The sequence below is a fragment of the Pogona vitticeps genome, chromosome 6 (assembly GCF_051106095.1).
Source record: "Pogona vitticeps strain Pit_001003342236 chromosome 6, PviZW2.1, whole genome shotgun sequence".
Taxonomy (NCBI): Eukaryota; Metazoa; Chordata; class Lepidosauria; order Squamata; family Agamidae; genus Pogona; species Pogona vitticeps.
In genome coordinates, this window is record NC_135788.1 from 86,537,535 (window position 1) to 86,561,269 (window position 23,735).

At 38.7% G+C, this 23,735-nt stretch overlaps 1 protein-coding gene across 1 annotated transcript in view; it reads left to right on the forward strand.

Annotated features, from left to right (window-relative positions):
- MYO1D (myosin ID) overlaps positions 1-23,735 on the forward strand; it is a 218,128-nt gene that overhangs the window by 88,964 nt on the left and 105,429 nt on the right. The window contains exons 15-16 of the mRNA XM_020798051.3: positions 2,683-2,849; positions 5,777-5,984. Of these exons, the coding sequence (XP_020653710.1) occupies positions 2,683-2,849; positions 5,777-5,984 (375 nt within the window). The remainder of the gene's footprint in view (positions 1-2,682; positions 2,850-5,776; positions 5,985-23,735) is intronic.

A 23,735-nucleotide genomic window follows, 5' to 3' on the forward strand; every position in this document is an offset into this window, starting at 1 on the left:
AACAACACATCTACAACTTATACAATAGAAAGGATAAACCATTAAAATGCATACAACAACACAGTAAATAACAGCTAAACATTTAAATTGGTGGTGATTTTATAGTATTTCGGCTGTAGCAGCAGTTTATGTAAGCTCACTTGATGGGATATTTTGAAATGCCTGCTGAAGTAACTGAATCTTGAGCTGTTTCTTGAAGATACCCAGTGAAGGGACCAGGCGAATAGTGGGTCGTGGCTGGTTCTACAGCTGAGGAGCGACCACCGAGAAGGCCTGGTTCCTTGTTTTTTTTTCTTTGTGGGCCACTTTCAAGATCAGTGTTCTCAATCCTCCTGCCTGGGTTCAGCTTCAATCCACACTAGCACAGCAGCCAGACAGCATCCATTGCAGAAGGATGGAAGGAGAGTTAGAGTTGAGTGTCATCTGCATATTAATGACATGAAACTCCAAATCTCCTGATGACCTCCCCCAAAAGCCTCATGTAGCTATTAAATAACATTGGAGACATTATCCCTGAGTGATTCTGCAATTCAGAGTCCAAGGAGTGGAGACCATCTCTCAAACTTGGACTCTCTGGGAATGGTCCTCAAGGAAGGACCAGAGCCAGGCCACAGCCAGGCCACCAGTACGTAACCCCGAGAACCTCCCCAGCAGTATACCATGGTTGATGGTATCAAAGGCCACTGACAAATCAAGGACACCTTGCCCCTGTTGCCCTTCCTCAAGCGGTCATCTTGCAGGGCGACCAGTACTGTCTCCGTGCCATGACGTGGCCTAAACGCAGGCTGGGATGGATCGAGGGTATTGGTTTCCTCCAGGAGTGCCCACAGCTGATCTGTCGCCACCTTCTCCCTCAGTCTTAAACTACTGAACACAGAAGGAAGACAATTTATCCATTGCATGAATAATCTGTGTGAGGCACTATTCCAAACAATGCATTTCTGCTTATCTAGTAAAATCAGCCAACCTGAAAAATAACCAGAGTGTTCTTGGTCAATGCCATATATCAGCTGAAGCCAAGTCTCTGATATTTCTGATATATGGAACCTCTAGCTGGAGAGCGTAAGCAGGAAATATGAATCTTGTATTGCATTTCTGCTACCGAATGATTTCATATTATTATCAACTGGATTGTGATGTGATGCTAGAGTTTCCACAGATAAACAATAAAGATGGATGTTATTCACATTGGTTTCTGTAAGAAACCAATAGTTGTCCTTTGGCTGGGATCAAAACCTCACACAGGGGTTGCAGAAAGAGGAGCTCTCTGAGTATAAGGACTGGAAACTAGATTTGAATGTTTTCCCAAAACATGCTTAAGGGCAGAGTTTAGAGTTAAGTATAGGTAGTCTGGATACTCAGTGTGGTGTAGTGCAGTGGTTCTTAACCTTTGTTACTCAGATGCTTTTGAACTGCAACTCCCAGAAACCCCAGTCGGCACAGCTGGTGGTGAAGGCTTCTGGGAGTTGCAGTCCAAAACTCCTGAGTAACCCAAGGTTAAGAACCAGTGGTGTAGTGGATAGACTGATGGACTAGGACTCAGGAGGCCTGGATTTGAATCCTCACGCAGCCATGGAAGTTCACAGATGGGGTGTTTAGAATGGGTAAAACTACTCCTTTAATATCTCACTTACCTTGAAAACCCTATTAGGGTTGCTATATGTTGGTTCTGATGTGACGGCACGTAACAAAAAATAGGTAGCTATAGAAAAAGAAATAGTAAACAGAAGAGTAAGGTAAAGGATGGTGGAGAAAGGGCAGATGGATGACACTTATGCCAGAGGAAAAGCTAGATTAATATCATGGCACTAAATAGATTTCAAGGAAAAATGAGAGCAATCCAAATTCTACCTGGAAGGGTAGCACAAAGCATTGAGGTCTACATTTTAAGATGCATGTTAGCATTTCCTGGAAGATAGCTTTCTGTCAGGAAGCCATTTAAAAACTTTTTTTCCTTTGCCAGTTTTGCTGATTTTTGCTAATGTCTGGTTATGTATTTGTTGTTTTAATGGGATGCTTTAACTTATTTTTGCTAATTTGTAGCCATGCTGGGAGTCTTGATAGAACTGAAGGGCAGCATATACGTAAATGCTTACATAAATAAATTTAATTACACATGCCAAAACAATGTTTTTGTCAAAAACCTAAGTTCCTTGTGGATTTGAACAAAAGTTCAGTCCCTCTTATAGTGTGAGCTTGCAATTTGCTTTGAAACCATATTAGAAACCAGTGTGTGCATCACACTCTCAGTTCGTTATCAGTGGTTAGAATATTATCAGCAGGTTGTTTGATTACCATTTCTCCAAGGCATGAATTTCTACCCACTCTTCCTACAGGGGTCTTAATCACAGTTACCTTACCATATTTGGCATGGACCTTAATTCTAACCACTTTAATTGTTACTCAGAGTCTTAAAATTAACTTAAAATCTTTGATTCCAGTGTCTGATTTGACTGCCCACACTATGATGGGGTATAAGTGTGAACAAAAATTCTTGCTAGCCTTAACTATGGTTAAAGAAAAGCGGATTTTTCAGGAGTGAAGGAATATTATAACCACATGGTTAAACAATATTACATGTACAGTATTACATATCAACCAACCTTCAGTTATTTCCCTAAAATGTTTGCATCTTAGCTGTGAGTATAAATGTTGTTGTTTTCCTCAATGCCTCCCTCTTAGGAACCATATTACGTTCGCTGCATTAAACCCAATGACAAGAAGTTACCACATCTGTTCGATGAGGAGCGTTGCAGGCATCAGGTGGAATACCTTGGACTTCTGGAAAATGTCAGGGTCCGACGAGCAGGATTTGCTTATCGCCAGACATACGAAAAGTTCCTTCACAGGTAACAAAAAAACTCCTAACCCACCCACCCCACATCTCCCCTTTGAGCACTTCCAGGTTTTAGGATCTCAGAGGAGATGTATTTCAGTCACACTGCCCTCATAGGCCTCTTTGCTGTGGATGTAAGAGGCAGCCTTTTCTTGACTGATCCTAGGTTGTGGACTCCCTTTTGCAAGCGGGTAGGTTGACCCTCTTTCTCACTGTCATTTTGCTGTGAGACAAGACCTTTCTCTTTAGGAAAACATTTGGCAGCTGCATCTGTCAGGACAGGGAGTCTGACACCTGAACATCTCCCTAAGAACCTTACAGAACTTGGTAGACCTTTAGGGTTAAAAATCAGAAGTCCGTGTTCATCCTTGCTAGCATTTATCACAAACAAACAGAATTAATTCCAGAATGAAATCAGACAATCATTTCCAATTATAACAAAATTCATCTGGGTATCAAGATATAAGTCTTTTGATTGCTGCAGTAATTCCAGGCAAAATTAGCTTATTGAATTCTATAAGCTTTAATCTTACATTGCTTCTGTGTTCTACAAGCACAAAATTACTGAAAAGGTGGTAAGTCAAAATGTATTGAAGCATTCTTACAGGTATGAAAAAAAAACTGTAATCACAAATGCTCAAAAATATAGCCTTGCAACTAGTGGAAAGCTAGAGATATGATTGCCATCCAAAATTCTTACATCTGTGAGAAGTTACAAGCAAACGTTCATTCAAAAATGAAATTTAAGTTGTAGGCAAAAGTTAAATCATGTTATAATCCATGTTTCCAAATTGCTGTAGCTTACAATTCTAAAAATGCAAAAGCTTATAGCTTTTATAAGGTACATTGAAAAAAAAGGCAGAGAATATATCTTTAGAACACATTATTTAAAAGTAAAAAAGTATTATAATTTTAAGTAGTCTTTGGTGTTTAAGCATATTACTGGACACACATGAAAAATTGTTAAATAATGTTCTCACCCAGCCATGTTAGCCTTGTGCCTGCTTGCATCTATGGAGATATGTCCATGATGATTATATTGCCAGTTTCTGGAAATGAAGCATGCTGCTACATGCCTGCTGCTCTTTGATGTCTGGTGCCCAGTGTCAGTTTTGTTGGTATCCGATGTATATGGTGCAGCATAGAGCATGGCCTTGTAGTGCTCTTTTTTTTTTTATACTATCTTTCCCAGCCATTACTTATATCCTTATCTCTCCTTCATCAGCTATCAACAATACTTTTTGTAGGGCCTGGAAGTACAAGGGCCTGGTGCACAGAAATTTTATAATAGGAATTTCTATTGTTTCTACACCTCCTGTAACTCCAAGGGCTTGTAATTCAGAATCTGGCAAACTGCCATTATGACAACAAACAACCTTATTATGACTAAAATTTTGCAAAACCTGGAGGACTGAAGACTTTAACATAAGAGAACTGGTACACCAAAGTACTGTAAAACCAGAGCAACAAGGGATGTGGATTATAGGACCTGCAAACACCACCTCTGATCAAATTGATACACTGCAATATAAATACGTTCCTATGTATTTATTTATTTATTTGATTTATATATCTCCTATCTCACCAAAGGTCATTCTGGACTGTATACAGCATAAAAGAACAAAGGAAAATCAAAATAAAATTATAAACATAAGTCATAAAAACAGCACACATTCTACTTATTTCAATATGCTTTCAGGTCTCTCTTCTGTTTACACTTTGTTATTTCAGTATTTATAAAACACATTCAACTATCAATGTTATGGTAAAGTGACCTTGTTTGGCTGGAGAGCTGGCTGATGGTTTTTCAATGACTTTTAGTAAACTTCTGTTTCAGCCTTATTTTTAGAAGAACTTCCATTTTCAGAGCTACTTTTTCTATACTCCCCTTAATTGTTTTAGCACCCTATCTTCACAAAATGTCAAATCTTGACAGATCTGTCTTCCACAACCTCACCACCACATTAAATCCCTGAATTAAACAAAAATACAATATAGATGTGAAATGAATAAATCAGTCAGCAAAAATGTTTGAAACTTGAGGTTTTAAGATAATGTTATGATATAAAACTCAAACCTCTCCTTAAAGTTGGGGTGGTTGTAGGCATTGTTCACAAGAGGACAGCTGCATCAAGCCAGCTTTGTGACTCTCTACTTCTCTTCATTTTGTAGCCATAGTTTTGTTTATTCACTCAAACTTTCCCCTCATCTCCTTAGAACAGATTCAAAATCAACATTTAAAAGTAGGGCCTTCCCCTCAAAAAATTGGCACTTGTAATCCTTTTGCTGCTGTGGTTCATAGCTGGCCTGCCAGTATCAATTACAGAGATTTGGCTATCTGAAAACATAAAATATATATGTGTTCTCTATGGTGGAGCAGAACTTCTCAACACATCTGTACAAAATTGGATGCAGAAATCTTCCCTTGCAAGATTATACACCATTCTGGCTAAAGCAGAACATTCCCTATAGATATAAGTAATTTCTCCATGTTCCAAGTCCAGCCCTCTGTCACCTGTTGCTCCTATTTCTCTAGTGATTGCAGAACAGGAACATGCTTAGAACTAATAGTTGGATAGTTCTTAGAAATAATAATTTGCATGACAACATCATAATAACCTACAAATATATGGATCTCAGTTAATTGTAGCTTAATGTAGCCCACTAATTCAATTGATTTTCATTAGTAGTCCTTTTCATATGAAGGAGTGGTAGTGGAGAGAGAAGAATCTCACCACACTCCTTATAAGTGAATATACTGCTTTTAAAAGATGTTTCAAGGCTTCCCTAATCCTGTATTAAGTCACTGCAGTCTCTCCTCATTAGAGGTATAAGGAGATGACCTACAATAATCTTTTACCACGATGCTTGTGAACCTAGGCATGGGGAAATATGAAAGAATTGCTCATCAGTGCTTTAAAAATTATGATATCAAAATAGGTACAAGATAATCCCAGAATTTACTTGGCCAAACCACAAGCTCCCATCAGACAAAGAGGCTGTAAAGAAGCTGATTGAACACTGTGGATTCCAAGACGATGTGGCGTATGGGAAGACCAAGATTTTCATTCGCACACCACGGACGCTCTTCACATTGGAGGAACTGCATGCTAAGATGCTTGTATGGGTGGTTCTGTTTTTACAGAAGGTAAGAGGCTATAGCAAAAGCTACAGTGAAAGAGTTCATTTCTGATTACATCAGACTTTACAGATGGGATGGTGTTGTCCTATGGAAGACTGCCAGTATTCGTTTAAGTTAAAGGTTATATATGTCTGTGTTATATATGAGGAACAGATTTTGCTCACAATTTTAATTCAGCTATGCATCTGTTTTCTGCAATATAAATTAGACAGTAATTTAAAGAGTAACTTTATTAATTGCCCATGACTGGTGAATCTTTAGTTATTACAATTTTTTAAAACTTAACTTTCTCAAAACCCAAAGTCAGCACATGAAAGCACTGCTGAAAATGAACAAGGTAAACTGAAATCAGTTATGCAAAGCTGCTCAGCAGGAATAAGTAGAAATAATGCATTGTTTGGTAATTGAAGCTTTCCCTAACTATATTCTTTTCTTGATCTAAGCAGTAACTGGTGGTGGTATGATAGAAAAGAATAAGATTGAAGATACATTTTGGATGAGAATGGGATGTATAGTCATAGAAGACTAGAAGCTGCAAGGTCACAACTGTGATCTTTTCTTGCTTTGCATGTTTTTTATTAAAGGACACTAATGTGGTCCTCTTGAAAACATAAAAAGCATTCCTTGTCAACCCAGTCAAACTCTTCTGTACATATAACAGCTAAGATGCTGGTAGTAAAAATTACAGCTGGTGGTGGTTAACCTTTTTAGACTGTAATTATAACAAATAGAACATACTCAGTTTGTTAAGATGAGGGATGAAATTACCAATGTTTCTTGCAATTGTAAACATTAATCTATCATGTTATATGCATATTTATTTCTTACATTCTTATACTGTTCAATAGTGAACATGCACTCCTTGGAAGGTGCAGAGAAGACCAGGATATCTAATTACAGACAACATAAGAAAATCAACCATTAAACATAACATAAACAATAGACAAACATAGTAATACAAACACAAAAGACATAATATCCTCAATTGAATGAAAATAGTAAATTAAAATTAAAATCCCGATCTAATATTCCAGCTACGTACCCAGAATAACATGGTGAATGATATGACAAATGCTCATGTGTTTTCAAATGTAAGACCTTTATGAGTTGGCCTAAATGTTCAGTTTTTAATGTCTTTCTGAAGGCCAGGAGGAATGGTGCTTGGTGAACCATCAACAGTAACTTTTTCCATGGTAAGGGGATCTGGGCTGAAAGTGCCCAGTTTCTAGTTATGGATATTTTTTTTGGCCTCCTTTAGTGTTGACAGTTTCAATGACAAATACTGTGAGGTGTGAAGGGGAAGGGTAGATTGTTTCAAGGAGAGATGTATTAATGCTAAGAAAATATGGACAATTGTGATTCCACTTAATTAGCTTATATGTCCATGTGCTCTGCACAATGGACAGGAATAATTCCTGACAAATGTTTTCTTTATTATATGAGGTCTCAAATTTTGAGCAGTACCTAGTATGGAAAGTGAGGGGCTTGTAGCCACTTTGCTGTTTTCCTAATGCTGTCAGCAGGAAGTAGAAAATTAATTTTTCATGAAACACTGGCCTATTGATTTTTTACAGTGAGCATTAAGTGAGCATAAAAGGGAGTCTATGGAAGTATATTGGATTTTCAAGTGTCACAATTTTCTTTAAAATATATTGATAATATTAATTTTAAAAAGGTAAATAAGAGAGGAATGTACCTTGATGTTATTGGAAGTCTTATAATACATTGATTTTCAAGAAGAATATAATTTAGCTTAGGTTTTGCTCAGTCATTTCATATTTAGCATTGCTGCTTGTTTTCCAGCAGATGGTGCTCTCACAGGTTGTCATTAAAGAAGAGCTTGATATAAAAACTAGGCAAAAAGTCTTAGAAAAGAAATCAAGGCAGTTTTGGTGTCATACAGTTGAGTGCTTCTTGGTTAATTATTTTCAGCTGAGCACGCCTCCCCCAAATTAAGGTGCTGCCTTTTTATTTGCTGGTGAATAGTCTTTTATTGCTCCCTGAATCTCCAGCCTGTCTCTTTATATCTCACATCATGTGAAGATAAAGGAGGATGTTGACAGTAATGCTGAAGGATTTGGTTGCAGTCCTGGGCTGCAGAAATAATGGAGAATATGGAAACTGAGATAGAGCTACAACATTTTGTTCTGGGGATGAAGTGCAGTTCTTGGCTCATTTGATGGTGGAAAACTGTCACATTCTTTTATCGTTGCTATGGTGGCGATTATATTACTCAAAAGAGATCTTTAACCTTGTCACTTTTTTTTAATTCTCTGCATTTCATTTTTTTGAATGGTACACTGCAAAAGGCTGGATTCATGATTGGATTAAACACATGATGGTGCTAGACTCAGCCTAACTGAGCCTCAATATTTATTATTTATACATTATTTTATTTGTGTATCCTGCCTTTCAGTACTGGTTTCCTCAAACTTGTGATAACAGAATATTAATACAATATTACGACAAATATCTGTAAACAGCATGACAATAAGAGCAACAAGGACAAGTTAAAAACAGCAGTTGTGAGAAACCAGCAGCAAAAAAAGAAGCAAATTACTTTAGGAAACCTGAATATCTATGTGAACAAGACCATTTTCATCTGTGGAAAAACCAATAGAGGGCACCAGACAGGCCTCCATGGCCAGTGGTTTCCAAGGCCTCAAAGAAGTCTCTCTCTTGTGTCCCTGTCAAAATCTGCATCACAAGTTGGGGAGGGAATGAAAATAAGGCAGGAAACATATTGGTGGGACACATTTATTCTGACCTTCTTGCAGCCTGGGAGATCTCATGTATGAAGAGGCAGATAATCTGATCCTAAGCCATTAAATTATAACCATCACGTTCAGTTGTGCTTCTGCAAGCAGTGGATTCACATACCTCTGGTAGCTATCCCTGGTTGCTGCACTTTAACCCTGAAGATATTTCTAAACAAAGTTTGTTTTGGATTAGAACATGTTACAGGAATCTAAATGAGCCATGCTGTAGGCAAATTTGATAGTCGCTGACCGTGACACTTCAAGGTATAGCCTTCAAAGGACAATTTGTTCACCAGATGAATAAAAGTATGCTTTCTGTGCCATCTCAGTGCCATTTATATTATTAATTACATGTATTTATATCATGCCTTTACTTGAGATCAAGGCAGCATGTACAACTTTATCCTCTCAGCAGTCCTGAGAGGTAGATGATGTTACGTGTTTGTGATGTGCTGTCAAGTCTCTTCTTATTTATAGCAATCCTAATAGTGTTTTCAAGGTGAGTGGGATATTTAAGGTGTGATTTTACCAGTGCCATCCCCCACACAGAGAGCTTCTATGACTGACTAGGGATTTGAACCCAGGTATCTTGAGTGCTGCTCCCTCTGTCTTGCTGCTGCACCCCATTAGTAAGCTTGAGAGGAAAATTAGCCGAGAAAAACATGACTGGTCTGCAGTCCCTCAGTGAGTTTGATGGCTTAGTGGGGACTTGGACTTGAATCTCTCAAGGCCCGTTGGAACCCTGTTGACAATTATGGGGAGATAAGATGAGAACCTTTTGTTGCTTTTATCCAGCTGTTTTACTGTCTGTCATTTATATATTTAATGTTACCTGTATGAAACAGTTGTGTGAGACACCAATAAAAATCAGTATAGCTTACATATTGGAAATACAGTGGGACCCTCATATCCATGGGGGATTGGTTCCAAACCCCCCCCCCGCAAAACCTGAAAGCTGCAGATAATAACGAACACCCACACCATTGTCACCACCCTCACGAGAGGTGGCGCAAGCCAGCCCCACACTCATCCACCTTCTTCTCGCAGTGGCAGCAGGTGAAGAGGCTGAGCCATCAGGGGCAAGAGCTGCCCTTTCTGGCTCTTCTTTCTCATGAGGTGATGTGGCCTGGAAATAGCCTTGAGGTAGCAGTGGAGGAGGAGGCATCCCTCAAGCCTGTGACTGAAGGCCTCAGTGAGTGGACTGGAAGCGCAACCTTGGGAGTAGGGTGAGCCGCATGTGAAGGGAAAGGAGCCGGATGCCCAGGATCAGGGAGGAGAGGGCAGTGCCGGAGGCTGTAGCCCTCATGAGGAGTGGTTTGGGCCAGCCCCACACCCCTCCACCACCACCTGCAGTGGGCAAAGGGGCTGAATCACCAGGATTGGAGGGGAGGGAGGAGGAAAGGAGAACCACTTTAGTAGTTTTTTTTAAAAAAATCCAGAAGAGAACAAGAATTCATAGTAGGTTCTCTATTAGGGACCCCATCTTGTGGCCCGTCTGATAAAACATGCATTTTTAAAAAAAGATTTCTTTTAATATTTCTAATACAGTACAGTATGTTCAGATTGTGGATAAGTGAATCAAAAGATACTGATCCAGTGGGTACAGGGGTCCTACTGTACATTATTTTGTTGCAAATTTTCATGCAGTGCTGTTGCCAGAAGTGGGATGTAGGGCTTAATTTTTAATACAGTGGTGCCTCGCTTAGCGATCGCTCCGTTGAGCGACAAAATCACTTAGCGACGGAGTTTAAGCGATTGCAAAAGTGATCGCTTAGCGATGGTCCCTATGGGGAAAATTCGCTTTGCGATGATCGCGTGGAAGGGATCATCGCAAAGCCCCCATTTTCGGCCAGCTGATCGGTGGTTTTAAAATGGCCGCCGGGTAAACAAAATGGCTGACTGCTGTGTGTCCTCGCTTTAGAAGCACTGAAAATGGCCACCCCATGGAGGATTTTCGCTTAAGGTTAGTTTTGAAGCCCATAGGAATGCATTAATGGCATTTTAATGCGTTTCTATGGGCTTTTTAATTCCGTTTAGCGATGAAATCGCTTAGCAACGTTTTTTCCTGCATGGATTAACATCGCTAAGTGAGGCACCACTGTATAATGGTGGTTTTATATCACATTTCTGTATTTTCTCCCTCCAGTCATCCTTGGAACGGCTATTTTTTTAGTACAAATCATTTAGGATGTTAGTGGCTTTGAGTGTCAGAACGGTTTCCCCAACCAGTTCTTCCATTTATAAAGATATTAGGTCTAGTGCAAGACTTCTCTTACATGGAACAACTAGACATAATGCCTCTGTGGAAGGGAACAGGCTTATTAATGTTTTAGCCCAGCAGATAGGAATGTCCCTTTCCAAATGGCTGCTTGTCTGCTATCCTTCCTGGTGTTGTGAAACGACAGTGTTCTTCTCTCTCTCCCTCTCTCTCTCTCTCCACCTTGAGGCATTTTAGTTTCCCCAGACACTCCTCTCAGGAGATCTGTCAATCAAGACTTTGCAGCTGCTGTTGCCATAGCAACATTTCTGTGGTGGCAAGGAGAGGGGAATGGGAATGAGTAAATGGAGAGAGGAAATGAGAACAAAAGCTGTGGGTGCCTTGTCATAATTTAGTATTTTGCTTTTCTCTGTCCCAACGTGCCCGGAAAATGGGCATGTTAGGAATTGTTAACAGCAAAAGGGGAAGCTTTCCACTGCTGACAAGTCAGCATTTTCATGTTAGATTACAGACCCACAGCTGTAGTAATCACAGAAGGGCCTCTGCACAGTGATCAGTGTCATAGGCAATATGTCTTCTAAATGGACTGCAGCTATGTGTCTTCTTGGGAGAGGGGGCTATGGGTGTAGGATCATACTTGATTCTGTATCTTTCATAACAGCAGGGATCATTAAACAAACCATCCAGTATTTTCCAGTTAACCACAATTTAATTTAGTGAAAAAGGGCTATTTAGTTTAACCCTCAGTGCGGCACGCATTATCAAAAATCTACCTCAGCTGGGCAGGCACCTTCTTTGTGTGCTGATATATGGGTTTGTGAAGAACTCTGGATTACTATAATAAGCAAAGCCATATATGGTGGAATAAAGTGCTTATAAGCCCTGTTTCCTGAGTATGTTGCTAGTTTTATCTGGGGAAAACTACATACTGATACTAGATGTATCAGCCAGCATCTCAGGATCTATGTGGTCCCTACACAGAATCTAAATATTATTTGCACCCTTGTTTCATCCAGTATTTTGATTCATATTATGTATCCTTAATGTTGATTAAAAATAAAGCAAGGGAACAGATTGTTCTTGACCCTGTACTGGGAGGCACAGTGAAATAATTTGCATAATTTTTGTAATTGAAATCAGACTCTGTCTTGGATACAGAGCCTGTGTCATGTTTGCCCCTTGTGGGCCATCACTTTAGAGGTCTGTTTACTTATTTTTTGGGGGCTTAGCAGCTGAGAAGCAGGACGTTTCTGCTGCAATATTGATAGCAGCCTGTGAAGAACAGATCCTGTTTGAGATGCTTTGGAAACCATACAGCAAAGCTTATTGCCTGTGCGGAATTCATCTTACTTTTTTCAATTTTGGTGCCTGGAGAATCAGCTGTGCTTTGACAGTGTGAAATGTTGTTTTCCAAGCAGTTCAGGAAAGTGTGAAGAAGGGCTGGCGTGACCGAGTGCGTGTGCACGTGTGCTATAGTAAGCATGAAAATATTTTTCCAAGGTTCATACAACCCTAGTATAATTTAATGGCATAGCATAGGCATTTCAATTTAGAAAATGGTGAACTGGTATGAAACTTATCTGCTGTGCATGTCTGCATACTAGGGTATACAGCTTGTGTTTGGTGAAAGAGATGATGGGAAGCTAAGCAGATGCTTTATTTCAGTTTCCTGCTGAATAACATTTAAGACAAATTTCCTCCTTTCTACTAATGCCTTCTTCCCCCTCCCCCAAATTTCAATATTGTAATATTAAATAATATTCTTTTAGCTTCAGCATTATCTTGTTGACTGTAAGTGGAGCATAATACTTTGCTGGCAATAGATACAGTTTCCAGCCAAGCTCTGTTGCATAGATGGAGATTGTTTGTATCCATTCCTAACAGTGGGAATACTGCTTCTATACGGAGGTACTGGATATGTCCTTATGCTAACTACATCAGTGTCACTGCCTTTGTACAACAGCCTTCCATAGCCCTATCCTATTCAGTTTCTCCCTGGCCAGAGTCTCTTTTTTAAAATGCCACTTGTTGGTTTCTTGAAGGTGTAAGGGCATTACAGTTCTGAATATATACAATAATCATGGGTTGTAGACTGCTTTAATTATATGTAGTGAAAGGGGAAATAAAGCAAAATAGAATAACTGATAAAACTGGAAGGGACCAATGTGTTAGCTAACCAGCCTGTTTGTTAAAATGCTCTTAGTTTATCGCCCATTGACTATGGGAAAGAATAAGGTGCAACGTGCAATCTGTTAGATGTCAACAAAAGCAAAGTTTAGCCCATAAGGAAAATTTCAAAATCCATATAAAGGCAATATGTTTATTGAGCACATCCACATGTTACAAAATAGTTCTCTGAAGATGGAATAGATTTGTAAATTATTGGATGATTCATTAGAGGGGTGTTGTTTTCAAGAGTACATCCCTTTCCCTATTGCGGTAAAGCTGCCCAGATGGTTCCTGTTTACGTCTACACTATCTAAAATTATTTCCAGCTTAGTTCATATAAAAATACCTAGTTGCTCTCTACTCATGTTTTTCGTACACCAAGAACACTTTTACTTAAGGATGGAGAGAGATCTGGATGACAAGTGGTTCTTCATCCTGATCTCTGTCCATCACACATTGGTACCCGTGCAAAGCTCCAGTTTAGAACTTTCTAGCTCTGGAAAAACTGGAAATTGACCCCTCCCATCCTCCTTTCAGTGCATATCTAAGGAGGCTGTACTTCAGTTTTGCTTAGTCTGTCCTAGCAGTAATGCATAGTAGGAGGCTCTCTGAGATAACTTTTTAGTGCATTGTTTAATTTCTCTCTTCCAACTGGGTTATTGTCCTCTGTCTTTGTCTTTAGTATTATTTTCTTACAACAATTTTTTTACATTATCTACCCTCTTTCAGGCCTAGGATTCTTAGATTGTTTTTTTCAAGTACTGTTAAAAATATGGCATGGAAATTCTTCCCACAGATGAAGTGGACAATTCAATGTCATTCATTTTTCAGACCATTTTATAATATTTTTCTTCAGCACTGTGCCAACTGTAGCAGAAAAATTCTCATGTATCAACATACAAGGTGCCACTCCTAGTCCAATCAGATTTTCTTTATCTAGAGCAGGTGGAATTGTAATGTTTATTAAATTATTTTTACTTGAAAAATAACCTTTTTCTATAAGTGGGTTCGAATAACTGAATTAAAAAAACTCCTGACTGCAGGATCATTTTTGTATATCACTGATGTTAATGCCCATAGAAGTATGGGTCTTGATAAGCAACATTAATTTCAATACTATTTAGGTTGAGAGAAAGAGGCCTCTTACCTCTGGTTGATCTAGGAGGAAAGGAGAAACCTAGCAAAGCAAGCTTCTGCCATTGTATGCTTCTGTTGCTTATATTTTAGAGTAGTGATTCCCAACCTTCCGTCCCCAGATGTTCTTGGATTAAAACTCCCCAAAATCCTGGCCAGCGCAGCTAGTGCTGAAGACTTCTTAAAGTTTTAGTCCAAGAATATATGGGAACTCAAGGTTGGGAGCCCCTGGCCCAGAGGTGGAGTTAATCTCTGTTCAGTCACCATTAGAGATTCTTTTTTTAATAACACAGACGTACAAAACAAACACAAACACATATGCGGGGAGATAATTTCCATATATCCATCTAGTATATAATTCTGGCTACATAAACCATATTACCCTACTAACATATTTAAACCATTATTAAGATCAAAACGTGACTTCCTAGTTTATAATTAAGATACATACATTATCTAATACTGTATATAAACTTAGACCTATATTGATCTCATAGTCAAACAATTCTTAACTACATAGACAAACTATGATTCATATATTACTTAGTGTCTTTATATTTCTGTTTTGTCATCAATAACTTCTAAATAGTTATAATCAAGATACGTATTCTAATTTAAGCATTATATGCACTTATCAACCATTTAAAACATTCAGCAAGTACCTTTCCAATTTTTGTTATATATCTCAGCTCCATGTATAGACCAGGGATTTCAGATTACTTATAGCTTTATAAATCTAGAATTCATTTCCTGCATTCTTTTTACCAGCTTTGAAGTGTCATCTATAAAATCTCTATATTTTTTTTCAGCTGCATGCCCATCTATCCAATACTCATCATAAGCATTCCTAATTTCATCTTTAAGATTACTTATCCACCAAAAAAACTCCAAGCCAGGACAACACATTCCTCAAAGATCTCCATTTTTACAGATAAAAAGGTATTATATACCTACTTTTATCTACATAGTCACTATAGTAATTCACACATATTTGATATGTACCATAAAAACAAAAACATAATGTTATTATTTTTCATCAACATTTCTGAAATTCATAATTACATATGCTTGTCTACCATTGAGATTCCCTCCTGGCCAAAATTGCTTATACAGTGGTGCCTCGCATTGCGATTGCTTCGTATAGCGATGAAATCGCTTTGCGATGATTTTGTGATCACTTTTGCGATTGCTTTGTGATGCTCCCTATGGGGGAATTTCACTTTGTGATGATCGGTTCCCTGCTTGGAGAACCGATCATGGCAAAGCAATGCGTTTTAAACAGCTGATCAGCGGCACACGCTACCCCCCAGAGCTCGTGCATAAATAGGGGACGGCGGGAGGGGGGAGCAGGGGCACTCCGGATTGGTGCCTCGGGAGGAGGGAGGGAAGGAGGGGTGAAGGGCCTGGCCCCAATCCCTGCGCGCACTCCTGGGGCGCTGAGCCAGAGAGCCGTCGCGGCGGGAGGCGCTGCAAAGGAGGAGGCGCCTGCCCAGGACCGGGATCAAGGCGGCTGGCTGGCTGGCGGTGGAATTTTGCTTTGCCATGATCGGTTCCCTGCTTGAGGAACCGATCATCGCAAAGCAATGCTTTTTTAACAGCTGATCGGCGGTTTCAAAATGGCCGCCCGCTGTTTTCTGGGACGGATTCCTCGCTTAACAGGCAGCGAAAATGGCCGCGCTATGGAGGATCTTCGCTGAATGGTGAGTTTGAAGCCCCTAGGAACACATTAATCACATTTTAATGCGTTTCTATGGGCTTTTTATTTTCGCATTGTGACGTTTTCGTTTAGCAGAGATTTTGCTGAAACGAATTAACGTCGCAATGCGAGGCACCACTGTAGTATAATTACTTATATTGCTTTATGTGTTTACTATATATCTCTCAAACCAATGATTTTTATTATTTATTTTTTATTATTTTTATTTTTTATTATTTAAGCAGCAAGTTACTTTCTCCCTTTTCATTTTTGCTTCTCAGCTCCAATGTCATTTCATCCTGCTTTTTAAGGAAAACAGTCTCTTTCTCTCTCTCTGGTGATAGCAGTCATTCAGTGAGTTCAATGGGTTTGTCTCCCATCTCCTGCTTCTTCAGAGAAATAGTCTTTTCCTCTCTCTCTGACGATAGCAGTTGTTCAGTGAGTTCAGTGAATTCAGTTGGTTTGTCTCCCATCTCCGTCTTAATATCCAGGCCAAGAAATGTCGCCTTAATTTCTGCCTTCCCTTCTGAAATTTGAGCCTTGAATTGATTGATGACATTGAATTGACATTCCTGAAGACAGCACATGAGATATGCCTCCATTGTGAATTCCAATAATGAGTCTCACACTCTATCTCCAATCCCTAACCATAAAAGTCGAACAGACTAATTGCTCAGATTTCCCTCATGGTTCCTTAGCCAGCCTGAATTCAAAGTCCTGCGAAGAACACTCTAGTTGTAAAGATGATTATTTGATTTATAATTCATCTTTATGGCTCAAAGCAGAGTTCCATAGATTAAGTTGTTCAGAGTTATTTAAGGTTCTGAAGCCTCTAATTTATAAAAAGCCAGTTCTTGAGGAGGGACGGTTGAGGTGGAAAGTACAAAGTTAGTTTCATTCTCCCAGTTCTCTCAGTTGTGACACAGTAAAAAAAAAAACTCCAACATTGCAAGGCTTACCAAAGATTCTCTGCCGCTTAGAGATCTCTCTCCGCAATCAGCTTCCAAGAAGAAAACATCTGACCATTAGAGATTCTTTATCCATTATCTCCTCCAATCCCTGTATCTTCTATAGATTTTCTCCACATATAGGACTAACCCATTTTAGAACAATGAATCAAAGACCTGGATTTTCAATAGTCTCTGTCAAATGTCCACAATTCTTGTTCTCCAGTGCCTTTTGGTTTAAATTTCAGGTTTCCTAAGCATGATGGGTATATGGATAAACTCACTGGTCTGAAATACCAGCGTACTTTCTCCAGGGTTAGATTCAGCTGTCTCCCTTTGGAAATATTAGAAGGACACTTTTGCAGCATTCCTTATGAAGAACGGCTGTGTGTCCCTGTCTTTGGCCGATGTCTTATTTGAATGTGGCCTCCACAGAGAAGAAAGAAACAAACTTCTTTATCCCATTTTGAGGAATACGTATACCTTCACATGGCATATGGTGTAGTTGTTGGCAGATATAAACCAAACAATTACAGAATGTAGCTAAGTGTTATTATACATGTCCTTCAGCTTAGATATCGTCCATCCTGTCTGCTTTTCTTCATTTTCCACTCCTATATTAGAATGCTTCATGTGCAGATATTGGTCAGTTAAAGAGCTATGCCATGTCATACAAACTGTGTAGTGTCATTCAGAAGGTTCATGTGCCCTTCTTTTGTTCTACTGTGTTACAAAGACATGTTCAGCTCTACTAGTGTAATGACTGGCCATTTGCTTTATCAAGACCATCACTCTGGTTTATGAATTTGCTAATATTTTCTTGCCAGATGCACATAGAAGCCATTCTACCAGACAGGTGGCTGCTTCTACTGCATGTATTAAAGGCATTTCTTTACTTATGTGGTGTTGAGGTGTCTCTTGATCACAAGTATCAACCTATATTTGGTACTACCATCTTAATGTCAGATCTTTGCAAGACATATTCCTTTGGTTTTAGAAGATAAATTTATGCTGTATAAACTACAGCAAAAACTTTGACTGTAGATCATGAGAAGCTATGGGTTGTATTGAAACAAATGGGTGTGCTTGGACACTTGATTGTCCTGATGTGGAACTTGTATTATAGGAAGAAGTTACTGTTAGGAACAATATATGGAGAGACAGAATGATTTTCTATAGGCAAAGGTATTAGATAGGATGCATTTGATCCCCTTATCTGTTCAATCTGTATGTAGAACACATCTTTCTTAAAGTGGGACTAGATTCAAATGAAGGAGGGAAAATTAGTAGAAGAAACATCAATAATTTAAGATATGCAGATGATACCATCTTACTGGCAGAAAGTAGAAATGATTTTAAACAACTTTTAGTGAAAATGAAAGAAGAGAGTGCCAAAGCAGGATTGCAGTTGAATATTAAGACAAAAAGCGTGACTACAGAAGAACTATTCAGCTTTAATGTTGACAATGAAGAAACTGAAATAGTTTGGGGTTTTGTATGCCTTGGTTCAATCATCAATCCAGGTGTAGACTACAGTCAAGAAATCAGAAGACTGAGACTAGGAAAGACGGCAATGAAGGAATTACGAAAGATTATTAAGTGTAAGGATGCGTCACTGGAGACCGAGAAAGGTGGATGATTAGAAAAGCTAACAGGAAAATAATTGATTCTCTTGGAATGTGGTGCTGTAGGAGACCTTCATGGATCTCTGAACTGCTAGAAAGATGGGTCCTGGATCAAATCAAGCCTGAATTATCTCTGGGAGCAAAAATGTTGAACTAACTATGGGGGCAAAAACTGTTCTACTTTGAGCACATAATAGAAGGCAGAATTATCTGGAAACGACCGTCATTTGAGAAAGGTTGAAGGCAGCAGGAAAAGAAGAAGACCTAATACGAGATGGACCGACTCCCTAAAGGAAGACACAGGCTTGAGTTTACAAGTCCTGAGCAGGCCAGTTGAGGACAGGATATTTTGGAGATCAGTCATTCATAGGGTCACCATAATTTGGAAGCAACTTGACGGCACATAACAACAATAAAAACAACAATTCCTTTGGTGGAACATTTCTATCTGTTGTCTTGCAGTGATGGCAGACACCTTTCTTCCTGTGTTCATGTTTTAATGGGTAAGTTCAGTAGCCGTATTTTTTATGCACATAGACCACAACAAAGGGAAACAAGTTGCTTACCTGTAATAGTTGTTCTTCAAGTGGCCGTCTATGCATTCACATTTATGTATTCACATGCTTTTCCCTTCTTCAACACCAGGAGTTCATTTTGCTCTATGGCTGTGTCACCCAAACCTTTGAACTGAAGGGCAGATTCCTCAAGCATGCACTCAAGTAGGGAAGTGTGGCTAGCACCAAACTGTCCAGACTTAGAAGGGTCCAGAGAGTGGCTGTATGCAGGCACAGACCTATTTGTATGAATTTCTAATTGAAGAATGCTGTTACTGGTATTCAAGCTGGGTTTTTTTTGTGTTTTTTTTCCAAACAAGCTTCCAGTTTTTCAAAAATGAAAATTTAACTGTTTCTTCCTTGTCATTCCAATTGCCCATGGAACTTTTCTCCATGCAATCAGAAATTGTCATGTCATATAGTCAAATTTAATTTGAATGTCTGCAACCTCCTCCCAATTTTTATTTTTTATTGGTTCATGATGTTTCTGTGCTGCATTTCTGCTATTGCTTACTGTTCAAGATGGCTTATAGCCATCATAAAACATAACAAAAACAATAAGTAAAGGCAAATTCAAAAGCAAAATCTTAATTCTGTTTAAAGATTTGCAGACTCTGTAGCTTTAACAACACTAAGCATTGTTACTCCCTGCTGCCACCATTTCTTTTGCTTTTTTTACAATGTAGCCTCATAAAGCTCTCCGCAGAAGCTTGCATATATTTTATGATTTTTGGATTAACTAATTAAACCTCTTCCTAGTTGTGAAGGCTCAGCACAGTGATTTTTCCTTCTTTTTCTAACCATGTCAGTCGTGTGAAAATTAGTTTTGGAAATGTGTGGTCTCCCTCCCACTTGTATATATGTGATTGACATTTGAGTCACTTGCAGAAGTACTAATCTGGAAGCGCTGAAGACAGGGCATCTTTAGTGCTGGCAGATGAATAGGCTTTTCTTAAAATGTTCCTGTACAAAAGATACAAGCTTCCCTAAACAGTTTCTTTCTTCTACAAAGCACTTGTTTTGGAGTTTGGAAATCCATTTTGGAACAGCTTTGTTGCAACCACTTTATTGTCCTTTCTGCAGTGGGCAGAAAAGTGATTCTTCTAGCATTTCTACACAGTATGATTCCAAAAAAATAATGAATTCCTGGTGGTTTCCGATTCGAACTAGGTCCAGGATCAGTATGTTATTGGCACAATTCTATGCATGTGTACCCAGAACTAAGTCACATTGACTGAAATCTTGTTTCTTAGCATAGTAAGTTGTACTAGAGTAAGTGTATTAAATTGATGACTCAATTCTTGCATAAAATCCATTGATTTAAATGAGCTTACTCTAGTTGTGATTTACTTTAGCATAGTAAGTCACAATTAGAGTAGGCCCATACTTCTAATTAAGCTGGAATCTTAAATTGTGCTTTTTAACTGATATTTGAGAAGAAGGCATCTGAGATCCTTGAAAGCATCTTTGTGCTATCATTTTACAGAAGTCATAGTTCTTTCTTTCCCTCCCCTCTTTCCCCATCCATCCATCCGCTCTCCCACTCATTAATTATAACGATATTGGGCAAAGAAGACTCTTAAGTCTCTTCCATCTAATTCCTCTACTTTACCACCTCCAGAATCATATTTCTGGATGCAATATGACGTATCTTGCACATTTAAACAGATGGGGTTGTTTCTGTGTTTGCATAATTCACTGTGAAACGTGTTTTTAAGAAATGTAGTTCACTCTCTACCCTCTTTGGAAATAAGATAAATTGCCCATTGATTGTCAGTAAAATGGAATTTAAAACAACTTTTGCATCCTAGTGGAGGAGGGATTAGTTCAAAATTATTTCCTTGAGACTCCATGTAAACACTTTGTTTTACAAAAGATAATGACTCAAAGTCTGATTCAGCAAAAATAAATCCACTTAGCAGATAATTGCTGCATCAAACAACAATGCAAACTATTACATTTGTTTGTTTGTTTGTTTGTTTGTTTGTTTGTTTGTTTGTTTATTATGCCACCTCATGGTGAAAGTACTCACTGGGTGGTTCACAGCATAATTACACTAAATTACATTGTATCACTTTCAGCACAAAGCAGTCAATCAAGCAGAAAGCCACAGTTAATGAGTATGCATGAACTAGGTCTGTCCAGGTCTTAGTTACAAATACCATCAGAGACTATTGACAAGTTGTATGAAGATATGGTTGACTCCATATTGCTAAAGCTTTGCCAAATTAGTTTTTTGGAGTACAGCTTCCAAAATCTCCCAGCTGGTAAGGTCTATGCTCATGCCAACTTGGGAATTCTGGGAGCTATGATACAAAAAAGTAAAACAGCAAAGTCTACACTGACAGGAGAAACCCTACATTAGAGTGCAGGCAGAGAGAGGTCTGTCTCATCTTGTCCTACAGCTGCTGCCATAAGCAGAACCTGGAACAAGTCAACAGTCCCTCCCTACAATCACTGTTCCATTTGAGAGGAGGGGCTTCCCCTGGTTTAACTCTACAGCCAAGGAAAGGAAAAGGAAACAGCTAAATTTTGAAGTGGGACAAAATGAAGACAGACCAAGAATACATTCAGTGAAATCCATCACTGCAAAGACTACGGAACAAAGTCATGTACTTAACTTGTGCAGTGATGATGCTTTCATTTAAATGCATCAGCCAGAATCCTGTTCATTATTTTCACCGGTGTGAAAATTGTGGTATAAATCATGGTAGTCAATTACTGCTAGTTACTGAGTCTCTGCTTAGTCTCTATACTGTACCTCTTCATGCATTGCTTATGTGATTTGTGCAAAACAAGTACAGAAATTTGCTGTTGTGATTTATAGTTTTGCGCTTATACTAACATAAATGACCATAAATATAATGGTTTAATGTATTTATTTATTTCAAGCATTTTACCACACTTGTCAATTGATAAAGTGTGACCTACAGATCAGTAAGAAAATAAGTTCCAAAAGAAGAGATACAAAAAGAAAAACAAATAACAAAGGAAGAGGAAAACACAAGATGCAGCCATCAGTTTTTAAAATTACAGGTTAATAACTCTTAGCTTAGATAGAAACAGTTCAAGCAGACTAGTGGAATGGCCATTTCTAGGTCTCACAGCAGAGTGATTAACTTGATTAATTGATTGCTTCTCTTCCCTCTCTGTACTGAAGTCTGACTATCTTAATAGTGCAGTAGTGAAAGAACAGAATGAGTTAAATGACAGACAGGGAATGTGATCTCTAGAGCTCTTTCCAAAGGGGACAATGAAATAGGTTAACACTAAAGTAATAACCATCTAGGGCAATTCACTTGATAACTGTATATGGGCAACTTAATTTAAGTGCTGCTTTTCCCCATCCTGAGCTAAATTCAATGGGATCATTTACTATGTGAGACAAAGAGTTCTGTGGAAGAGAGGGATAAGGCAAAGAGAAAGATCATTTTAAAAAAATACATGTGAGTGGTTAAGAAATCTCCTCTGTACCCTATACTCAGTATTTCATATAATCTCATTCACTTCTCATCCTGCTCTTGAAGCAAAATATGTCTACAACCCTCTCTGCAATTTGAAATGAATGATGCTTAGCGTTTGGCTAGACAGCCAAATTGGAGCAATCTGAATTAGGTTAAATAGGATCTGTGCATCCACATGTAAGAATCAGGTGGTTTCAGGTCAGGAAACTGCACCACATCTCAAGTGACCCTGTTTTAAAGGGCAGGAAAGGAGGAAGCTTTTAATTAAAAGGAAGCTTTTCATTAAAAAAAAAAATCCTTAAAGGCATAGCACATCAGTGTTGCCTTGCAAGGCTTTAAAAACAACAAAACAATATTTGGATCTTTTCTCCCCTTCTACAGAGGAGTGGAAGAAGCTTTCAGTTTCCCAAGATAGCTTAAACTACTTACCAATATTGGAAATTGAAAGTTCTCTGCTAAAGCCACCAACTTTCATTTGATCCTAGTGACCACATGTGCTGGAATCAAATCAAAATAGAGCAATACTAGCCCCACCTAAAAAGCAAGAGCCTCTGACAGGGAGCAAAAAGGATATGGGTAGGAATACATCAGAGATTATTCTGGTTTACAGTGGCATTTATGACGTGTGATAAGTGGGGAAGGGAGCATACCAGCCTGTCCCCAGAGCAGACAAACAGCAAGACAAATACAGTACCTGCCTATTTGCACCCTTAATAGACCTAAAAGATCTTGTTAGAATCAGTGGTGCTAATCAGTTCAACTTTTATCATGTATTCCATGAAGGATTCCAGTAGTCATCCCCTTGCATAGGGGACATCAAAAGTGAAAAACTCTACCTTCATCCAGTTATATGAAGCACTATGAATTGAGCTTTCACTCTCCACCTTATTTGTTCTATTACAGATTTTTTTAAACCAACCTTTACCTCTGACTTGGAAGCCTGTATATGAAAAGATTTGGGTTAAAATGAAGCTGTGGATAATATCAGCCTACATTAGATTCCCATGGCTATCTGGACACTTTGTGTTAACAGAACATTACATCTTTATTTTATTTCAGCATTACTATGCATGGGACCATGCTGTTTGCACAGCCACTGTAGGCCAAGGTAGACTGAGTTTAGCTGTGTGTATTTTTCAGATTTGCATAACTGTGTGAGATGGAACCTGCATTTAACCAGGTTAATATGTG